Here is a 21,719-nt window from a genome sequence, read left to right as displayed (position 1 = left end):
ACCTCGCCGGTCGATCATGTCGTGGTAAGATGGTACCAACAATAACACACCCTACGTGACACCAATTGGCAATTATCTATAGATTATTAGATTGTCATACATTTTCTAATTGACCTGTAGACTAGATAAAGTACCTCATCTTCAGAAGTGGGGTCAAAATAATAACTCTTCTTAGTTTCACCTTCGCGGACCCAACTTCGAAGTTAAAATATGACACCGTTTAACTTGAAGAAGCGGGATAAAACCGCGTCGGGGTTGCAATAATAAGAGAATCGTTGTTTAAAAGGTAATAGCAATTTCTTGAGAACAGTTGCGTTCTAAAACCTAGGACCTTGGGGTTTATTTGGTAGGCTAGTCTCTATTTGTTTGGGTGTTGTTCAACTTGTTAAACATTGAGAAGGCACTGCCAGTCATCAGCAGATAGTGCGGAAATCCCCTCATCCATATAAGGTATTATTACTACGCAATTTCTGCTGTGGGTCGCACGTCACAACTATTTGCTTATCCAGACGTACTATCCAACGCTATATTGAGTAAAAAGACTGGATATACAAAATAAATTTACCCATAGTTCATTTTCTATAACCAATCAATGAACTTTCCGTCGTCTTCGGTCACGAGACAATGATGTCATTTTCTACCAATGGAATTCTAAAACGGTGATGTCATTCTATTTATAGTAGTCTGACTCATCTGTTAAATAGACGTTCGCTAGTAGTTTACAATATAACCACGTTAAACATAAGAGAGAAGACATCTATCTCGATTTCAAATAATATATATGTTGTGTTTGAGAAAACCACTTTACTGGTGAGTCAGACTCAATCAGAGACGAACATACCTGTAAACAGAGATCCGAGCGTGTCAGTTTAATATTTTGTTGTGACACTAACAGTTCACCCTTTGAACATTTACGAAGATGGATACTACTTTTTATCACGAGGAAAATCCCTGTATCGGCCGGGAAGGACTTAAAAGAAAGGTACCATTTTACAAGAAAAATGGACCACCGGCAGCACCGGCATCTGTTCAAAAATTGAAAGAAAGCATGTCTTTAGATTTTAATTCTTCATCGGATAATACCAAAAGGACCAAATTCACAAATTTACTTCAGTCGCCAGATTTAAATATGTTGAAATTGGCTTCGCCCGAATTGGAGAAAATGATAATTCAAGCTAACGGAATGGTAACAACTACACCAACTCCGACACAGTTTATTTTCCCAAAATTTGTGACAGAAGAACAAGAAGCCTATGCTAGAGGGTTTGTCGTTGCTTTGGAAGAATTACATGGCGACGAAGACGTTAACTCAAAATCTCCGCCACTTAGTGCGCCATTTTCAACTGCCAGTCAACATTCTCTCAGTCTTAGCAGTTCCGTACCAATTACTTCACAAGTTTTTACTACCACCACATCGTTACCCGGAGGTCTCGTCAACCTCAGTACCTCAACACATAATAAATCTCACGATAACCGAAGATCATCTTCTAGTCCACTTTTATTAACCAAGTTTAAAGAGGAACCACAAACAGTGCCATGTTTTTCTGGAATCAGTTCAAATCCGCCCATGTCACCCATAGACATGGAAAATCAAGAACGTATAAAAATAGACAGAAAGCGCGCAAGGAACCGAGTGGCAGCAAGAAAATGCAGAACACGAAAATTGGAAAGAATTAACCGACTTGAAGATCGTGTTACTTGTTTAAAAGATCAAAATGATGAACTTTCTAAAACTGCCAATACTTTACGAGATCAAGTGTGTAAACTAAAAAGACAAATTATTGATCATGTGAATGGTGGTTGTCAAATTATGATGACACAAAATATTTCATTCTGACTAAGAGACATATAAATAAAAATAAACTATTAGCTAAATTGTTGGACATTTAATATAATTTATGTGATGAAGTTGATGGCTTAATAATAACAGTGCTAAGATATTGTGATGTTTTGATACAAATATATATTAATCTGTCTTTCTGAAAATCATTTGTTGAGCTGTATTCAGAATAGTGGGTTACTCCATTAGATATTATTGAATATTGTGTCAAATTTTTGTTTATTTATGTTATTCAGGCATTGACATGAAAAGTTATTTTTGTACAAAAAATGTGTACATATTCTTTTGTAACACAGACTGATGCAAAAGGTGCTGTTATTTTTTATTTATTATGTAAATATTTGCATTTCTACAAGAGTCATTTTATATCATTAATATCATTCATTTTATCATGAAATTTATAAAATTGTTTTTATTTGAAATTTATCTACATGAGTCTGTTATTATTATGAAAAAGTATTCATTACTTTTAGGAAAGAGGTATGTGTGTGTTGAAATGAATATTAGTAGTTGGGTTTCAAAGTGTTCAATATAGAGAATTTTATCTGGTGGACCAAGGCCTAGATTTTAATAAGCAGCTGGCTCAATCCACTCAAGGGACAAACCAGGCGTCGTAGGTGCCTCGTCAGGGGGTTGAAGGTCCCTGGCTTTACAAGGGGCCATCACTATAGGGTGGGGGGGGATTTGGAAAAAAAAGTGACTATCTGCTGGTGCTTTCATACATCTTGAGATCCCAAAACTATGAGAGCAATAACTTCTTTGGTGGCACCTGAGTCTGATCCACTCTTGCATGTACAACTATCTCTCACTTCCCAAATTCAATCGTTTTAAAAAGTGACACTCAAACACATCCTTTTTGTGGCCTAAAAGTTGCTCAAGCTTCTAGTGACATTATCACTATTAATCAATTTCATGCATTCCAATTCCTAGCCTCTAGCTAGTATGCATGTCATTTATTCCCCATCCATCATTTTTTCAAATGATTTGTTTACTGTTAAAAAAAGAATGGATAAGTATCAGAAGTCAAGTTGTCAGCGATTTTTGGCAAATGTAACAGGCAGCCAAACAAAAATGCAAATTCAATGAAAATGACGATCATTGAAATTATTTCGACACATTGACAATGCATAAAATACATCATCCCCTGCCAGTTAATTTTATGGACAATCATTTAGTTGTGACAAGAGACAAAATTGCTTTCACTTGAAAGTGGGGATAGGGGCCAGAAAATGTCACTTGCTGTTATTTCCAGCCATCTTTCCACCCTATCCTCAATACCTAACAGAATCTAAAAATATGTTCATTCATTTGTAATTGTTGGAATGACTTGATGATTGTGATAAACACTTACCATTATAGACATTTATACCTGGACTCTTTACATGTCTCTCAAATACAATTAACCAGTTGTACTCACTAAAATTATATCTGGATGGCTCCTGTAATTATCAGCATAACAATATAAGTATTATTGACTATTAACTGACCATGAATATTTCATCGTACTATGGATTAATTTTCATGCAAATTAAAACAGAACAACTCATAATTAGCATACCTTTTCTTTAACCTTTTGAATAAAATTCAACATTTCCTGACCCTATTTTAACAGTCCATAATGTAAAATGTTAACATACCGTTTTATACATACATGTACTGAAGGAGTGCCCCTTTTCTGTGTCAAGGAAGGCGCTTCCTTCCTTTTCATACTTGTTATTAAAAATTGCTGTTTTCTTACTGGCCATTTTCCGGCGTGGTTTCCCCTTGTCAGAGATGCAGGACGGAGGGCCTGACAAGGACAGCTGTCTAGTCGTTCGGATGGGACGGAAAACCGAGGTCCCGTGTACACATTGGCGTGCACGTAAAAGATTCCTTGGCAGTTGGAATTTGATATAAGAGTAGGCCGTTGCCCGGGCAAAATTTCCCTCATAGCATACTGTATGGCGTATGCCTGTCTTCATTAGCCCAGGTTAGAAGCAGAACAGTAGGACGTTAAACCCCATTTCATTTAATTTCATTTCTTACTGGCCCGCATATTGTGGTTAGAAGCTTGTGGATACGATAAAAAAAAGTTATAAGCCATTAAATTGCTTTTGAAGTCTTCCCATTTTGTAATTACATTTTCCGGTACTGTCATCTTCGAAAGCATTCATATCCAAAACTCTAGTATAAAAACATGAATTACCAAATCAAAATCGATCTAATCGGCTATCAATTTATCGTGATCAAATTTTGTTTCTACTATCAATAAATATTGTGATCTAATCTGTAACACACCCATCTAAATTCCCTAATCATTTAAAAAAAATTGTATCAAGATCACAAAGTATTAATCCTACATGTAAATGAAAAAAAAAAACGATAAGTAGTATTAAGATGATTGAATTACAATTGGATACAGAATAATGTACTAATATATTGACCAGACAAGTATACTAACACTAAATACTGGATTAAATACTTTATCTTTTACATTAAAACATGTAATATTACATTTGAACATACATAGATACAATAATATATTATTTTATATTACATTATAATCATGTTATAGCTGGAAATATCAAAGTGCTTAAATAGTATCATTAATGACAATATCAAACAGGGACAACATGCCAGAATAAAATTCAAATATAGGTCTAATACAATAATCTATCATACATTATTACTCTTACCAAAAATACACACAAAATATTATGCAAATCAATCTATTCTTCATTTTTAAGTAAAGGCCTGAAGTTTACCTTCGTTTCTGTTAAGTTCATGACATCAGTTTAATTTGTCTGAGCTCACAATATTACGGTTAGAATCCTTAATTTATTCACATACGCCAACCCATTCTTAAGGTAGATTTTTAGTGCTCTGATTTGGTTATTTAAACAAGCCAACAGTGATGTCCCCCGCCGAAATCCCAAAATAAATAGATGACACATATTAAATCACACATTTATTTTTTTCAAAAGTATCAAGCAATCAAACTGATTGTCAACTATACACTAAGTTTATCACTCTCTATCAGATAGAATCAAAGTTATCTTGTCCTAAAGCATTGATCATTGAAATTGCTTAGCTCTGCTTAGCTTTTAGCTCGAAATGTTAACCATTGAACTCAGTCAAGACATTCACCTAATGAACATCTACATCAAGTTTAAACATTCTACCTCAATTAAAAGCAGAGTTGTTATGTTCCAAAGTCTTGAACAATCAAATTGCTTATTGCTCCTTAGCCTAAGCAGAAAATTCTCATCATCAAACTTAGTCAAGGTGATAATATAATGAATCTATACTCAGAGTTTCGTCACTCTCAATTAATCATAGCCAAAGTTATCGTGCCCCAAAGCATCAACCAATAAGATTGCTTATCTCTGCTTACCTTAAGCAGACAATGTTTATCATCAAACTACATCAAGGCATTCACCTAATGAACGCCTACACCAAGTTTGAACATTCTACCTCAATTAGAAGGAGAGTTATTGTGTTCCAAAGTCTCGACCAATGAAATTGCTTATTGCTCTGCTTAACCTGAGCAGAAAGTGCTCCTTATCAAACTTAGTCAAGGTATTGATGTGATAAACCTACACACCAAGTTTCTTCAGTCTCAATTAATTAAAACTAAAGTTATTGTATCCCAAAGCATCAACCAATCAAATTGGTTATCTCTGCTTACTCTCAGTAGAAAGTGCTCATCTTCGAACTCCATCAAGGCATTGACCTAATAAACACCTACACCAAGTTTGAACATTCTAGCTCAATTAGAAGGAGAGTTATTGTGTCCCAAAAAGTGTGACGTACAGGCAAACAGACGAACAGACAGACACATTTTAATAACAAGTTAACTGATATATATATTTCAAAACAATTATAGAGCATCTGAGGTTTGTTTCCTCTTAAACCTACAGCTAAAATGTTCAAATCAAAATTAAATATGAGTAAATGAATACAAGTACTTTTGATTAATTATTAATTCCCAATAAACAGATATAAATATATACAGTTTGAACCGACCTATAAATGGTTCAATGAATATTCACCTAGGTTATTTATAGCTGAAATAAAATCTTAGAGAGGAAAAAAAAATTATCTTTTAAGATCTATTTACAGTATGCATTTGCGTGATCTTAACTTATAGAGAGTTTTTTTGTCATTAAATATATACCAAAACAAGTAGATAAACCTCTTCCAAATATTTTGACCTTATGAATGACTATTGATATATTTGATATTAAAAAAGTCAGATTTTATCACTCAAAAAAAACGAGCAAACAGTGAGTCCCTCACCTCAATCTCGAACTAAACAGATGACATTCATTAATTACCTGCTCATTTATCTTTTTGCAAAGTATTCAGTAATATAATTGATTACCATCAGAAAATACTCATTATCAAACTTTATCCAGATATTGATGTAATTAAACTTGAATAGAAGTAAGTTAGAATCAAATAGCTTATCATTGCTTAGCCTGAGCTGGAAATTCACCTAACGAACATGTTCACCAAGTTTGAAAATTCTACCTCAATTAGAAAGAAAGTTATTAATTTTGTGTTCCAAGGCATTCACCTAATAACAACTAAACCAAGTTTGAACATTGTGTGTGTGAAATAGCTTTATTTAACGTCTGTTTCCATCGAAGTGATATCTAAAGAAGAACCCATATTAATAGTCCCCTGCTTTCTTAAAATAACAGATTAACTCAACACTTTATAAAAAGATAATGTAATGGGATTTAATGTCCACTTGACAATACACCATGTCATTTCGACACTACACAATATTTCAATAATTCACATGCACGCAGCGGTCTTTACATATTCCTGAAGCAATGGCCTGAGAAATCCCTCTCTGGCCTTTGCCGGATTGGCTTCTGATACTTGAGCTTTTGAGGGAGTGTGTCTATTCTTCCTGTTCAATCAAATCTATCCCAAGTACAGAAACATGACAGCCCTTCGTTTAATCTGGGGTTCCACCCTAAAACTTTGGACAGTGATTTAAAGATACATTATGGGAGATTAGATAAAGAGCTGGCAGTTCTCACTATAATAATTTAAAACTAGATAATGTAAAGGCAATTTGCCGAAAATTTGATTAAATCATGAATGAATGTTGAGCACCAAATCGGTTCATCGGATTCTAATCCAATAAATATCGCAGGCTAGCATTGACATCGACAGTTGATTATGGTCTGGATAAGTTAATTAATGTCTAATTAATAATTTAGATAACATTTCAAGCCTAAAGAAAGACCTGCAATAGGCAGATTTAGCTTTTGCATAATGTATGTTTAAGGTATATAAAACTGTGAAAGTATTGTTTGTCTCCAAACATTATTGTTTACATTGTATTCGTTTTGATAGCCTTGCTTGTCAGTAATTAGTTTTTCTGAAATATTCTGCTATGCACTGGTTAATTGGGCATAATAAAATTGTGAGTCGTGACGTCACGTTATGTAAACATATTTGGTCCAATTTGGAGCTCTGTTTAAATCGTAATGATATTGTTACGCAGTTAGCTATTGGTTGTTAATCGGACTATTGACCAGTCATAATTAAAAAAAATTGGAACAGAAATTTGCTTCCTTTACAGCAGTGTTAAGTGGGATTAGGTATAATTAAACGAAACACTGTGAGGAGTATGATGGGATCTTTAAGTGGGAAACCCTGAGGAAACTCACTAGGTAAAGCATGTCACCCTTTAAAATTTATTTTGAGAGTAAGGAGAGATATGTGGTATAACATCCACTCAACACAAACTAGGTCATTTGGCGACTAACATTTGGTAAATTTTATTTCATTAAATTACTTGCACATATATGAATCTTTAGCATGGGATGAAACCAGTGGAGAGAGAGAGAGAGAAGGGGTTTAACGTCCACTCGACACAAACTAGGTCATTTCGGGACTAACATATGGTTTAATTTTATTTCAATAATTCACTTGCGCGTAGGGGTTTTAGCAGTGGGAGGAAACCGGAGGACGCGGAGAAAACCCACGAGGTTTGACAGGCGACCCTACTCCTTGCCACGTACAACCGGGGATTCGAAACCACTGAAACCAGTGGACTAGTGAGAGGAAACAGGAGGCCGACGAGTATTACTATAACAGCAAATAAACAAAATGTAAACATTGTCTGTCGCTACTTTTACTTTCAATAGTTTTATATTAACTGATTGTGAGAATCAATTTATAAAAAATTTAGTGAGAGATATAAGTGCTGAATCATTTACATTTGAAGCAAATGTAAACAAGAGTGGATTCAATCAATATGGAATGCAGAAAATGTCTGGTTCAATACTTTTATCATCAATTATCAATTGTATAAGTATGCTTACTGTCTACATAGAAGTACAAAATATGTGGACAAATATTTAAAAACATAGTTGATAGTTTCAATATTTTAAGTACTGGTAGAATAATTCCATGATTATTTTTTCAGTTACCAATATCATTATATCATTATATCTGATACCTTAATTATTTTCAATACCTATATCATATACTGGTATACATAATTAAGTGGATGAAAACATGAGATTTTGCTATCATTAGTAATACTTTGACTATACAAACAGCATAAATTTTAATTTGCTATTTAAACTCCAAACAACATGAAATTTGAGCTATTAATATTTTTGTTCCACGAAATTATGCTATTCATATTTTGAATTCTGACAACATGAAATTGCTTTTAATATTGGGACTCTTAACAAAATGAATCTATTCCGTTACCAGTAATATTTTGACGATGTAAAAAGGTTACAGTCAACAAAGGACTCATACATTATTTTATTTTTGAAATAATAATTTGTCACACCTCTGTTTTATTTTTTTTAAGTTAAAAAGATTATGATTTCTTATCATTTATTAGATATGACATGAGTTTTTTCCCAAATAATTTCCAGTTTCTATATCTAATATACCCAAAGGATCTACAATATCCTGTTAATCTCAATAAGTTATTCCACCCACTCAACAACTGAACCTAGATTATATCCTGGTTAACTCAAATCAATTCAAATTTGGGTCAAGAGATCATTTGGTACAATTTTAGTTATTGATACTATCAATTAACTTACATTATAATACTATATAGTATTAAGTGGTCTTTAAAATGACACTCCCCCATTGATAGGGGCCAAAAATAAAATTGTTCTTGTATGAATTTCATATGTGGATCTGTTTGTATGGTCTATTTACTAACCTAAATAACATGTCCGTCATCTGATCAACCAAATTAAATACTTTATTTGTGTGCGGTGTTCGACCACAACTGTTTTTGTCATTGGTTTATAGTTACCATTTAAACCCATCCAATCAGAATGCAACTCAGATGATTACCAGAAACATAAAAACATTTGGTGCACTTTGAAGTATAAACCAAACAAAAATCGAGACCTGTAAGAGTGACGTACTGTTGAACCAGCTGAAGTTCTGTAGGCTTTAAAAGATATATTGCCTAAATACCGCCCAGGGGGGCATTTGCACCCATAGTCCCCCCCCCCCCCGGTTCCGACACCCCTGTTTATGACCCCATGGGAACTTTCTCCTCATGCACAAAAATCAGCAGTCACTCATGCTCCTGTTGATCACACACACTGTAAAAACATCCAGTTTAAAAAAGGAATTATGAAGTGTAACTATTTATCAGACCAATAAATAATTTAATGTAATGTTGAAAGTTTTTGTGATCAGTCAGATCTTTGAAAAAATTTAACAGTGCATATTTAAATATCTAATAATTCTTATATACCCAAATTTAAATATCTACTTTATGACCACATTTTTTAGTAGTTTTGACTTAAAGTGAATTTAAGCCATTTTGAACATATCCAATTTTTATCATCTGTAGATGTTGAATCTGAATGTTCAAATCATATGTCTGAAGTAAATATGGAATGGAATTAATTAAAAGATCCTAATTTCAACAGAAAAAAACCCCCATTAAACAACTTTCGAGAAATTAAAACCCATGTCTTTGAAACAGTTTTTTAAAGTCACCAATCAGTTTGAAAAGAGACTTATCAACAGATGTTACCTAAAACTTAATATATGTCATCTGCAGAAGATGCCTAATGTTGCATAATTTTCAAATCATATCTTTGTAAATACTGAATCGTATTATACTATTTTTTGACAGATATTAATTTTAAAGATTCAACTTTCACAATATTGTCGTTTGCAAGGGAAAATCAGAAGCTTTAACTAAATATTACAAGTTCTTTGTGAGTATAAATTATAGTTCCCTGATGTTGTACATAAAATTTATTATATGCGAATACATAAGTCAGTACTGTATCAGTGAAGTACGCAATTGGGATGATAAAAATAAACTGCCGGGCTTTTTGTAAACTTGACATTTTCTAGTCTATACAAACACACAATATGTTTTTATCCCAAACATCACATGGTTAAGTTGATAAGCACGTGAAAGAGAGGGAGAAAATGTCCATACAATGTGTGTAAGCTTTAACTATACATTTATAACTAGTATAGGATAGGCCTGTAAATATATCTATATATCTACATTGCTATAAGCTAGCCAATATAATATGATGTAAAGATAGCATCACACCTTGTTTACATATTATATACCTATATTATTAGAAACAATAGGTATGATTTATTTGTGTATTATAGATATCTATAACAGATAGCTAGTGTACAGGTGAACGAAAATGATATTTGGTACAACTTCAATTTCAACTTTTTATTTGCATATTATGTCCATTAAGAACATTATATGAAGTTCATTGTCACCGTCTACGCATCCCATTTTTTCAACCTGAATAATCACATTGTTCGTTGTTATTGTGAATTTTTATATGTAGGCCTATATTATGATACACAAATTTATGGATTTACTACTTCTTTGTTTATTTCATGCCATGTTTCAATACTCAACAGTTCATTAACAATAATGAAAATAAACAAAAAATGCCAAGCAACCTTTTTAAATTCTCAGGTTTTCAACAACAACAAAAGTTACAAATTCAAATCATTGATGGGTGATTATCAGGACATTACCAGGTGATTATCAGGACCCCTAATATTCCCAGTTGTCCATGCTAGTTCTCAAATCATGTTGACAAGATTTAAAAGTCGAAACCCAAATGAGGATGAAACTCCAAACATCATGATGAAGTATAATTTTGTACTTCAATAGGATTCCTTCTTATGCCCCAAAGAACAGTCTACCATTAGGAACTGTTTCTTGCATCATCTTAATTAGCTACGAGAACATAGCTAAAAACGTTGAGATATACTGTGGAGGGTATAATAAGCTGAAATAAAATGAAATGGGGTTTAACATCCTAATGTTCTGGGCTAATGAAGACAGGCATATGCCATGCAGTGTGCTATAAGGGAAATTTTGCCCTGACACTTCAATAGGGCTCCTTCTTATGCCCTAATGAACAGTCTACCATCGGGAACGGTTTCTTGCATCATCTTCATAAGCTGAAATGAGATGAAATGGGATTTAACATCCTACTGTTCTGGGCTATATAATGAAACGGGAATACGCCTATAAGGCAAATTTTGCCCACACAGTGGCTCTATGGCCTAGGCTACTCTTATTTTGAATTCCAACTGTCAAGGGTTCTCTTACGGGCAAGCCACTGTGTAAACGGGACCTCGGTTTTCTGTCCCATCCAAACGACTATACTCTGATTAGATTTAAAAGGTTCTTGCTTATACACTAATGAACAATCTCACTGATTTTATAATATTTAACTGCAAAATCTATCCCAAATTGCGTTCACAATCTTTCATTATTTCAACTCTATGAATTTCAATTGAAAAAACTCTGACAAGAACTCTGACTGGAACGTAATTTATTTTTTGCTGAATTTGTGCCTGAGATATTCACCATAAATTTCAGAGTGCAATGAATATATTATATTTATCTCCTTGCCCTGTAAATTTACCCTTTTCAAAGAAGAATTAGTTAGTGTAAACGGGACACTAATTCAGCCATCCTGGATAATAAAGGCTATATCTTTTACTTGCATCAAATTGAGCAAATTATCCATAAAATGCAAAAACTTTCTGTAAATGACTACACAGGCACTTATTCAGGCATGCCCGTATTACAATCAAAATCAAGATGAAAAATATACAAACTGTTCTGTTTCTTGTTATTAAGTCATAAAGTTGCTACAAAACAGTGGAAATAAATTGCGTATTCTGATATTTGATAACTCGGGTCATATTTTAAAAAGTTGGTATAACTGAGTATTTCATGTAAGAATTTATGATATATCTTTGATCACAAATAATAAATAATTTCCTTATTTGGTATTGTACTAGCTGAACTGGTTTAAAAGTTTGATTGTAATATAAACAGTGTAAAAAATATTCCATGAAACATATATGATATCAGAGTACAGTATTGATCTGTTTATGGGTGGGTCGGGTTTAACAGCGAAAAATTAAAAGAGAAATCTTGCAGACAATGGCTAAAAAAAATGTATGCAAGTCAAACTTGTCCAATTTATTTCTTTTAGGGGCACAAATGGCAAGTTTCCTCCTGACATGTTTCTCTGGAATATATGTCTATTGAAAATAATCCCATTCGATTGACTCGGTTTAACATTTCAAAGGGGAGACCGGTGTTTTTTTTAAGATAATCATTTCATTAACAGAATGTTATACTATTGTAATTCAATTTCAGAAATCCAACTAAGTAATTCCTCCATTTAAACATGTATTGGAAAATTATTAAACATACATTATGCAAGAGCTAAATCTGCCTATTGTAGGTCTTTCTTTAGGCCTGAAATGTTTTCTAAATTATCAATTGGACATTAATTAACTTATCCAGACCATAATCAACTCTCGATGGCATCGCTAGTCTGCAATATTTACTGGATTAAAATCTGATTTGCTGCTCAACGCTCATTGATGATTTAATCCAAAAATGGATAATCAAGACTATGTTTTTTATCGTACCGACTTTAGTAATGATGATTGAGACTAGGCCAAAAATTCAAAAGCTAATATCTTGGTTAAGAGTGGATCAATTTGACTGAAATTTTCAGAAAATTCCCTTTACATTATCTAGTTTTTAACTATTATAGTGAACTGCCAGCTCTTTATCTAATCTCCCATAATGGCCCTTTAAATCACTGATTTTAAAGTAGTTAGATGGATCAAATTGCCACATTAAACAAACAGAAAATAATAATACAGATGAAAACTTCAACTTCTGATTAGGGCAAAATCTATGTTACATCGGATTAGGATTGTTTAAAGTCTAATAATGAATATAATCTGGTGATAACCTAAATATAACTGTATCATCTTAATAATAAATGAAGGCTGTAAAAAAATATGATGAGATTTATAATTTAGTGAAAAGTCCCTTTAAACCATGTAGAAACATGCATATATAAGAGTCATTGTGGGTATTTCCCACACTGTCCATTAGATCAGCATTTCTATAGAAAAAAATCAATATCCAGTAATTTCTGTGGAATGTGTAGTAAAACTACAATCTACACCTTTTCTATTTATTCAAAACATTCATTTCTATATAATCATGAATCAGATTATGGAATTTGATCTATCTTTGACATATTGCAATATGCCTGTAGTAGAATACTGATGCCATGTGTCATCCCATGTTCAATTATAAAATAATCTAGATATACTATTATTTTACTATAATATGCTACAATAGAATGTATTAATTATACATATATATGTGGGGCTCTTAATGAGTTAGATGTGTAATGTGGCATCCAGTACCAGTTCTGCTAAATAATCATTATCCGCATAATTAAAAATTTAGAAAATATCTTTAAGGTTATATATTTGACTATTGAAACTTTTCCTCGTTTTCAGATTTTAAAGGAGATAAATCTCTATTCTTTGGCACCTAGAAATGGACACAAATGGGTTGGAATGCATATAATAATGTAATATGTATGTATATAAACTGATTTACATTTATTTGTTTCTGTTTTTAATGTAATTTCTAATCAGTTATGTTCGGCGAAATACGTGAAGAGTCCAAATTGAATGGCATTCTTTGGCACCTGGTTAATCCGGTAGTATTCTCCTGTGGGATATGTTTAGCCTCATTCATCAAGTCACTTCATTACAAATGGTGCTCAAAAGCTTGTGTGCCAATTTTAAAATTTTCATTTTGTCTTAAATATTAAGATATTAGAAGCCCATCTTTTCACGGCAAGATAACAACATCAATGTTGATTTAAATTGACCAATAAGTCGTGTTTACAATGTCGAAGGCTGTGGATGATATTGAGTTAGAGACTTGCCTCCTTTAAAGATAAATTAGTTGGCCATTCTTGCTATCAAAATTCAAAAATAGATGATAATAAAAGAAAATATTTAAAAATTCAGTCAAATTACTTTATTATGAGCAGAGTTGTCAATGTTGGAAGTTTGGACTAGAAATAGGCATCAACTGTGTCCGCAGCGCCTACGAGATTTGCCAATCGTTTGATTGACAGACGATAACTCCACCTACATATTCTTGATTATCAAGTAACATACTCAATGGCTATGGTACCCTCGCTTGGCAGGCCTTTCATTGGAAGTCTCCGGTAGTGACATCAGTGACTAACACACAACGGTAAACGTTAGCTTGGTCGGCCATTTATTGATTTGATTTTAAATGGATGACTGTTTAAATCCAAGCTGTATCCAAGCCATCGGAGGGTCTATAGAGTTGATTTTGAACTTGTCATGTAAATAAAGGTCTAATTAATAATTTGTATAACATCTGAAGCCTAAATAAAGACTTGCAATAGGCAGATTTAGCTCTTGCATAATATATGTTTAACATACTATGATGAACTATATTACATTTATTTTACCATATTTAATACTACATTATGAGTCATCTATCATATATTACTATAACAACACCACAAAGTATTACTTTTAAATATATAAATGTTACAATAAATATTACATTTATTTTATCATAAATATTAACACATATTTTATCATAAATATTAACACATATTTTATCATAAATATTACATTTAATTTACAATTATTCTATTACCGGCATCATAAAAACTATTACACACATTTTAACATAAAATGTCATATTTTTTCAAACATAATAATAGCAAATAACAAATAGTAATACCAATGTTAAAACAAACCACACTTTTGTAATTCTGACATTTTTGGTGTCAATCCAAAACGTCTTGTCTTTTCCTTCCAGTAACAAAGATATTTATTAGCGTTAGTGTACATTTATTAGCATCTGAGAAAAAGAGCAAAAGATAAATATCCTCATCAATTTCATAGGATTAGATCAGTGGTTCTCAACCTTTTTTTGCCAACATCACACCTTGGAACACATGAAGAAATAACGGCACACCTGGCTAAATATATACTATTCAAAAAAAGTAGGGGATATTTGATTTTGGGGGCATAATACTAAAATATGCAAATGACTACGAAAAAAGTCACTATAGAACCTAACAGAAGAAACATTTCCAGTTACATGTGACGCCCAAACGCACCAATAGCTACCGCATGGAATGCAGGTGATGCTTGGGATCATCATGGGGGTCCAACCCAAGATTTGCACGACACTGACTTTGAATGTTACAGTCATTGTGGCATTGAATTCCAGGGTGGAAACATCAGTTTAATTGTTTTAGTGACCAGAAAACAAATTTTGATATGCGTCAGCTTACCCAAAATGAAAGGTTACGTGCCCTTGGCATGCTACAGATCGGCACAACACAGGCGGTTGTGGCGCGGACGATGAATGTTTCTCAGTCTGTCATAAGCAGGCTATGGTCCAGATACCGTGATACACAATCTGTACAGGACAGACCACGCTCAGGTCGACCAAGGGCGACAACTCAAGCCCAGGATCGATTTATCCGTACCTTGGCCTTGAGAAATCGTGTCATCACAGCAAATCAGATCAGCGCTCGTCTTCAAACAGACACTGGTGTGAGAGTGAGTGGCCAGACGATTCAGGCAAGACGTCGTTGGTGTAGGGATCGTCAACACTGGGATAATCGACGCTGGAGCAATGTGATGTTTTCAGATGAGTCAAGGTTCACTGTTGATTTTTTGGACAGACGTAGGAGGGTGTGGTGTCGTCGAAACGAGCGCTTCCAAGACGTTAACGTCATCAGACATGATCGATTTGGGGGTGGTTCTGTTATGGTGTGGGGAGGCATCACTGTTGCTGGAAGAACGGCTTTACATGTTGTTGCAGGGCGTGTTACAGGCCAGTACTACCGGGACAACATTTTGGCAGTCCATGTTGTGCCGTTTGAACGACGTCATGGCCGCCGTTTCATCTTCCAGGATGACAACGCAAGATGTCACAGGGCCAGGATCGTTACAGGTTACCTCCAACAACAGAACATCACCACATTACCTTGGCCAGCACTGAGTCCCGACCTCTCCCCCATCGAGCATGTCTGGGACATGCTTGGACAGAGATTACGTCAACGTCAACAACGTCCTGCCAATGTCCAAGAACTTGCTGCTGCGTTGCAACAGGAATGGGACAATCTGGACCAAAATGACCTTAGACGTCTCATTAGGAGTATGCCACGTCGGATCAATGCTTGTTTGGCAAACAGAGGAGGATTTACCCGTTACTGACTTGGTTGTGATGCTGTGGTAACTTTGCTGTTTGACCCCGGGTATCATTTTACCCTTATAATGGTCAGTCTGTGCCTTACTTAGTCTAACGATCATTTGGAATAAATCGATGAATGTGAACTTCATTTCATTTTGTCATTTGTTTCTTCGTCAGTTTCATTAGGTGACTTTAATAACACTTAAAAATCAAATATCCCCTACTTTTTTTGAATAGTATATATGAAAAATATTTGAATTTTTTTTTTGAAAAATAAAAACATGGTAAATCAGACGGCATACAACTGTAGACAGAGACTAGTCATAGACACTTAGAATGACTAAAACTAAATAAAGAAAAACACAGCTATGAACTAATCAGTGGATACTCAATTTGGATCAGGTGCTTTTTATCACATTTTCTTAGTGTGCCGTTCAAAATTTCACGGCACACTGGTTAAGAATCACTGGATTAGATGATAAATACTTTTTGTATGGTAAACCAGATTTTGTGAAGCAATGTTTTTGAGCAAAATGTGCTCTAAAAAATCCTCTGCCCTACAGGTCATGGTCATCCCTAATGTGATCATGGCAAATCTTTGGCCATACTTAAAAAGACTGACCCATCTGTCTCTGATATTCATGGCTGTTCTTGACTATAATCAAATCCAAGGCTTGGACAAGAGATAGCCATAAAGTAGACAACATATTATTTTCCTAAAATGCATGTATTATACCATTCGCCCCCCCCCCCCCACTCCCTCCCCTCTAAATCAAATAAGAGGTTTAACTCCTTTAATATCCTTCATTACACGAAGTAGCACTAGATATTATGAGATTAACCTAAGAGTCAACCTAGAGTGAAATGGGATGCACACATATACATGGCAGGTATTTGACACCTCTAACATTTTAAAAAAAATAAACAACCACATGTTTGTTACCAGTGGGTTATGGTTATGAAATTATATTCTTCTTAAAAAAATTTAATCTGCGGAAAAATTTATTTCGAAAGGTCATAGAAACTGGGTTTTATGAAGACATATTGTATATAATGAATTAGTCAGAGGACTCGAAACAATGATCTTACGGATACAATAACATCTAGGGTTTTTTGTTGTTTCAATATCAGAGAATCTTCACATCAAAAGAAAAAAAAAATTATGTCTACAATTAGACATATTTGAACAGAATTTGATGAAATCAAACACCTTGTTTAACTTGTAACTGAGTAAGTTTATTGATGAATTTCAATTTTTAAAACTTACACATTATGTATAAACGTACTATTTGTGACCAGTTCTTGGTAAATGAGAAACATAAGTAAATACCTTTACAATAGGTATTTACTGTAACATTAATTTTCAGAAAAACATAGTTTAAAATTACTGAATCAAACAAAACGATACTCTATATGTTAATATATTTTGTTCATTTCTGATAAATTTCTTATCTCTGCTAGTCTAAGCAAAAAAAGCTCATCATCAAACTTAGTCAAGGTATTCATGTATATCAACATCAAGTTTGAACATTCTACCTCAATTAAAAGCAGAGTTATTGTGTTCTATAAAAACAGATTTTATTAAACATACATTATGCAAGAGCTAAAACTGTCCATTGCATGTCAATCTTTTGGCCTGAAATGTTATCTAAATTATTAATTAGACATTAATTAACTTATCCAGACCATAATCAACTCTAGATGGCATCGCAAGCCTGCGATCTTAAGTGGATTGTGAGCCAATTTACTGCATAACTTTCCTTCTGGATTAAACGATTAAATGGATAATCGAGACTATGCTGTTTATCACACTGACTTTAGTAATGATGACCGAGGCTAGGCTGAGATTTCATTCGCTTAGTTCTCGGTTCATAGTGGATTAATTTGAATGAAATTTTCAGCAAATTGCCTTTACGTTATCTAATTTTCAATTATTATAGTGAGAACTGCCAACTCGTTATCGAATCTCCCATAATGTATCTTTAATATTTCCCGGTTTTCTCCAAAAGATTGTAGGTAAAAACAAAGTTATCTCTGTGGACTGTGAGGTATACCAGAATTAAACATTTCTTTCGAAATCCTTTCATAAATAAGATGAAGAGAAATATTTGATTAAATTTGAAGAAATTCTTATGATTTAAAAATACCTAAAGGATGAACCCTATTGATAATCAATCTATAAAATTCAGTATCATTTTAAAAATCTTATCATAAGCAAATCTTGAAAATGATATAGAGAAACTGAAGGTAATATTGTATAGCACCAGCTGTAACGTATTAATATTAGACATCAAATTATCTGTGTTTCATTTTACAAACTTCTCGAATAAAAAAGACACACTTTTGCATGACATGTATAGTATATCATTATAAGTGAGATTTAAAAAAATAATTAGGTGCTTTTATTTTTAAATAAGCCGGCAGATGAAATGTGAGGTGACCATCACAACAATAAATCTTGTATTCACAATAGGTTTTGTTGATATAACTTGGCACAATACCAAAAGAAATTTATTTGTATGTATGTAGGTCTTCACAACACTTGTCAGTCATGGATGACTCATACAAGAAAAGCCCACTTCACATGTGACTAAACACTTATTTTAATACTTACTGGAAAACCCGTCCTGGCAGCTTGCCAACAAATCTTATATACTCTTCGATTTGATTGCCAATAGCATGGTGAACAAGTGTAGTAGTGGTTTACGATGAAAGAATTCCCTGCGTAAGATACTATTTATAGCGCTTACGCATCATCAGTAAAATACTAGCAATATATTATAAAGTACACGTGTCTTGAGGTGGTGTGATATCGGAGGTTTATGTTTACAAACAATAATTGCATAATTACATGATCAACCATACAAATATTTCTCATTGATTTCATTAATCAATGACTTCAATTATACATAAAGAGTGTAATTACTAAAAAGGACTCGTAGGAACCATGGTATAATATTATTTGGCTTAAAATATCATGATAATAATTTCAATAAAGTGAAAATGTAAGTGTGACATTGATATTCCCCTGACCCTACCCCACTGAAATAGTAACAAGTATAAAAAAAAATAATTCATAATCAGAAAAAAAAGTATCCCAAAATCAAGCAACCTCTTTAAAGTTTCATTGGTTTTCATAAGTAAATGGCATTAATTAAAATTTGGATTTTGGTAGTTTCATGGGTGGACCTCATAATGTATTATACGATCCATATTGTAACTGGTTGTATGAAAATGAATATTAAAGTTTGAAAGTCTATGTTTATAGCTCTAAAAATGAAATGATAATGAATTCTCTATGTTGTTGGGTTTTTTTATCGAACTCTGTGTGGAGAAAACAATTAAGGCCTAAAAACTGTGAACACAATACTATCTGACCTATTTACATATTAAAGGAGAGGGTTTAAAGTTCAAGTACTCAAGTGTGACATTTGTCCACCACCATCAAAGTCTTTATCTAGCTGGGGGCTAGCTATGTGATTATTGATCATAAACAAGATCATTCATTAATTGGACAAATCCCTTGTGGGTAGATTGTCCCTTCTGGTCTAATAAACTGGGGAAACAAAGAACATTCACTTCCTTATGCCCAGTTTTGATATGATTACGGTCATATCTTAAAATTGTTTCTCTGTAAATTAATACCAAAATATGAAAAATTTACTCTTATCATGAGGAAATATTGAAATACTTAATATTAATTGATAACCCAATTAGATTTGATTTAAGGAAAAATTAAAGTAGGAAAAATTAAATTTGCCCCCCCCCCACCTGGACTGTCTCAATGGGATGGTTAAAGATAGGTTGCCAGGCAACAAAACATACGCCCACAGCAGCTAAATCGTCCGGGCAGTCAACAAGAGTTGTCGCATATCTTTACTTTTTTCGGTAATGAAACATTTACAATACATTAAAATCTGATTAAGAGTAACAACTCATTAAGTAATTATCAGAAAACCATTAGAATTTGTTTGGTTTTATAAAGTTTTGCCCCATGCTAACGTTTAGTATACGAAACATTTAACATCCTGGATTCAGTTGTTCACGACATGAACTGCTAAATCCATGATTTTAAAAGTTTCACGTCATTGAAAATCAATATACTTGTTCGTCTCAAGACCTTAAACTCTGTGTATCAATCTGAAGTCAACTTTTAACATCATGGATTTAGCTGTTCAAGTCAAAAAGATTCATTGAAAATCAATATACTTGTTTGTCTCAAGACCTTAAACTCTGTGTATCAATCTGAAGTCAATCGGATGATAACTTTAGCCTCTAGAGCATCACAAGATTTTTCAAAGTCATCAAGGGCCATAACTCTGGCAATAATTATTGGAAATGGCTGAAAATCAATAGGCTTCTTCGTTTCATGACCTTAAACACAGTGTATAAATTTAAAGTCAATCGGATATTAACTTTGACCTCTAGAGCATCCACAAAATTTTTTGAAGTGATCAAGGGCCATAACTCTGGCAGTAATAATCGAAAATCATTGAAAATCAATAGGCTTCTTCGTCTCACGACCTTAAACACTGTGTACAGAAATAACCACTTTGATTGTCCTTTCGATGACAGAGAAAATGATTAAAAATTGAACAGAATTAATACTTTATAAAGCCTTACTAAAAAGCGAAAAAATCTTAAAAAGAGATCCTAACAAAATTAGTTATTTCTCGGTAAGGAAAGATATTAGAAATACTTTTCTGATATTTAGATGATCGCATTGATACATTTTATATGTCCATCGGAATCAAATATCATAATTTTATATACTATTCAAAAAAAGTAGGGGATATTTGATTTTGGGGGCATAATACTAAAATATGCAAATGACTACGAAAAAAGTCACTATAGAACCTAACAGAAGAAACATTTCCAGTTACATGTGACGCCCAAACGCACCAATAGCTACCGCATGGAATGCATGTGATGCTTAGGATCATCATGGGGGTCCAACCCAAGATTTGCACGACTCTGACTTTGAATGTTACAGTCATTGTGGCATTGAATTCCAGGGTGGAAACATCAGTTTAATTGTTTTAGTGACCAGAAAACAAATTTTGATACGCGTCGGCTTACCAAAAATGAAAGGTTACGTGCCCTTGGCATGCTACAGATCGGCACAACACAGGCGGTTGTGGCGCGGACGATGAATGTTTCTCAGTCTGTCATAAGCAGGCTATGGTCCAGATACCGTGATACACAATCTGTACAGGACAGACCACGCTCAGGTCGACCAAGGGCGACAACACAAGCCCAGGATCGATTTATCCGTACCTTGGCCTTGAGAAATCG

The 21,719-nt window shown here is 33.6% G+C and overlaps 2 protein-coding genes across 2 annotated transcripts in view; one reads left to right on the top strand and one right to left on the bottom strand.

Annotated features, from left to right (window-relative positions):
* Positions 1-21,719, bottom strand: part of LOC126817529 (mutS protein homolog 5) — a 74,824-nt gene that overhangs the window by 18,885 nt on the left and 34,220 nt on the right. Inside the window, exon 12 of the mRNA XM_050544572.2 lies at positions 3,192-3,279. The gene's annotated coding sequence lies outside the window, so the exon portion shown is untranslated. The remainder of the gene's footprint in view (positions 1-3,191; positions 3,280-21,719) is intronic.
* On the top strand, positions 706-2,266 carry LOC126817537 (transcription factor Jun). The gene has a single exon (XM_050544590.2). It carries the CDS (start codon positions 920-922, stop codon positions 1,835-1,837), a length of 918 nt encoding a protein of 305 aa, XP_050400547.1. The 5' UTR covers positions 706-919; the 3' UTR covers positions 1,838-2,266.

This window comes from Patella vulgata, chromosome 4 (genome assembly GCF_932274485.2).
Source record: "Patella vulgata chromosome 4, xgPatVulg1.2, whole genome shotgun sequence".
NCBI classification, from domain to species: Eukaryota; Metazoa; Mollusca; class Gastropoda; family Patellidae; genus Patella; species Patella vulgata.
Note: the sequence above shows the minus strand (reverse complement) of the source record. Positions and strands in the feature narration are given on the sequence as shown.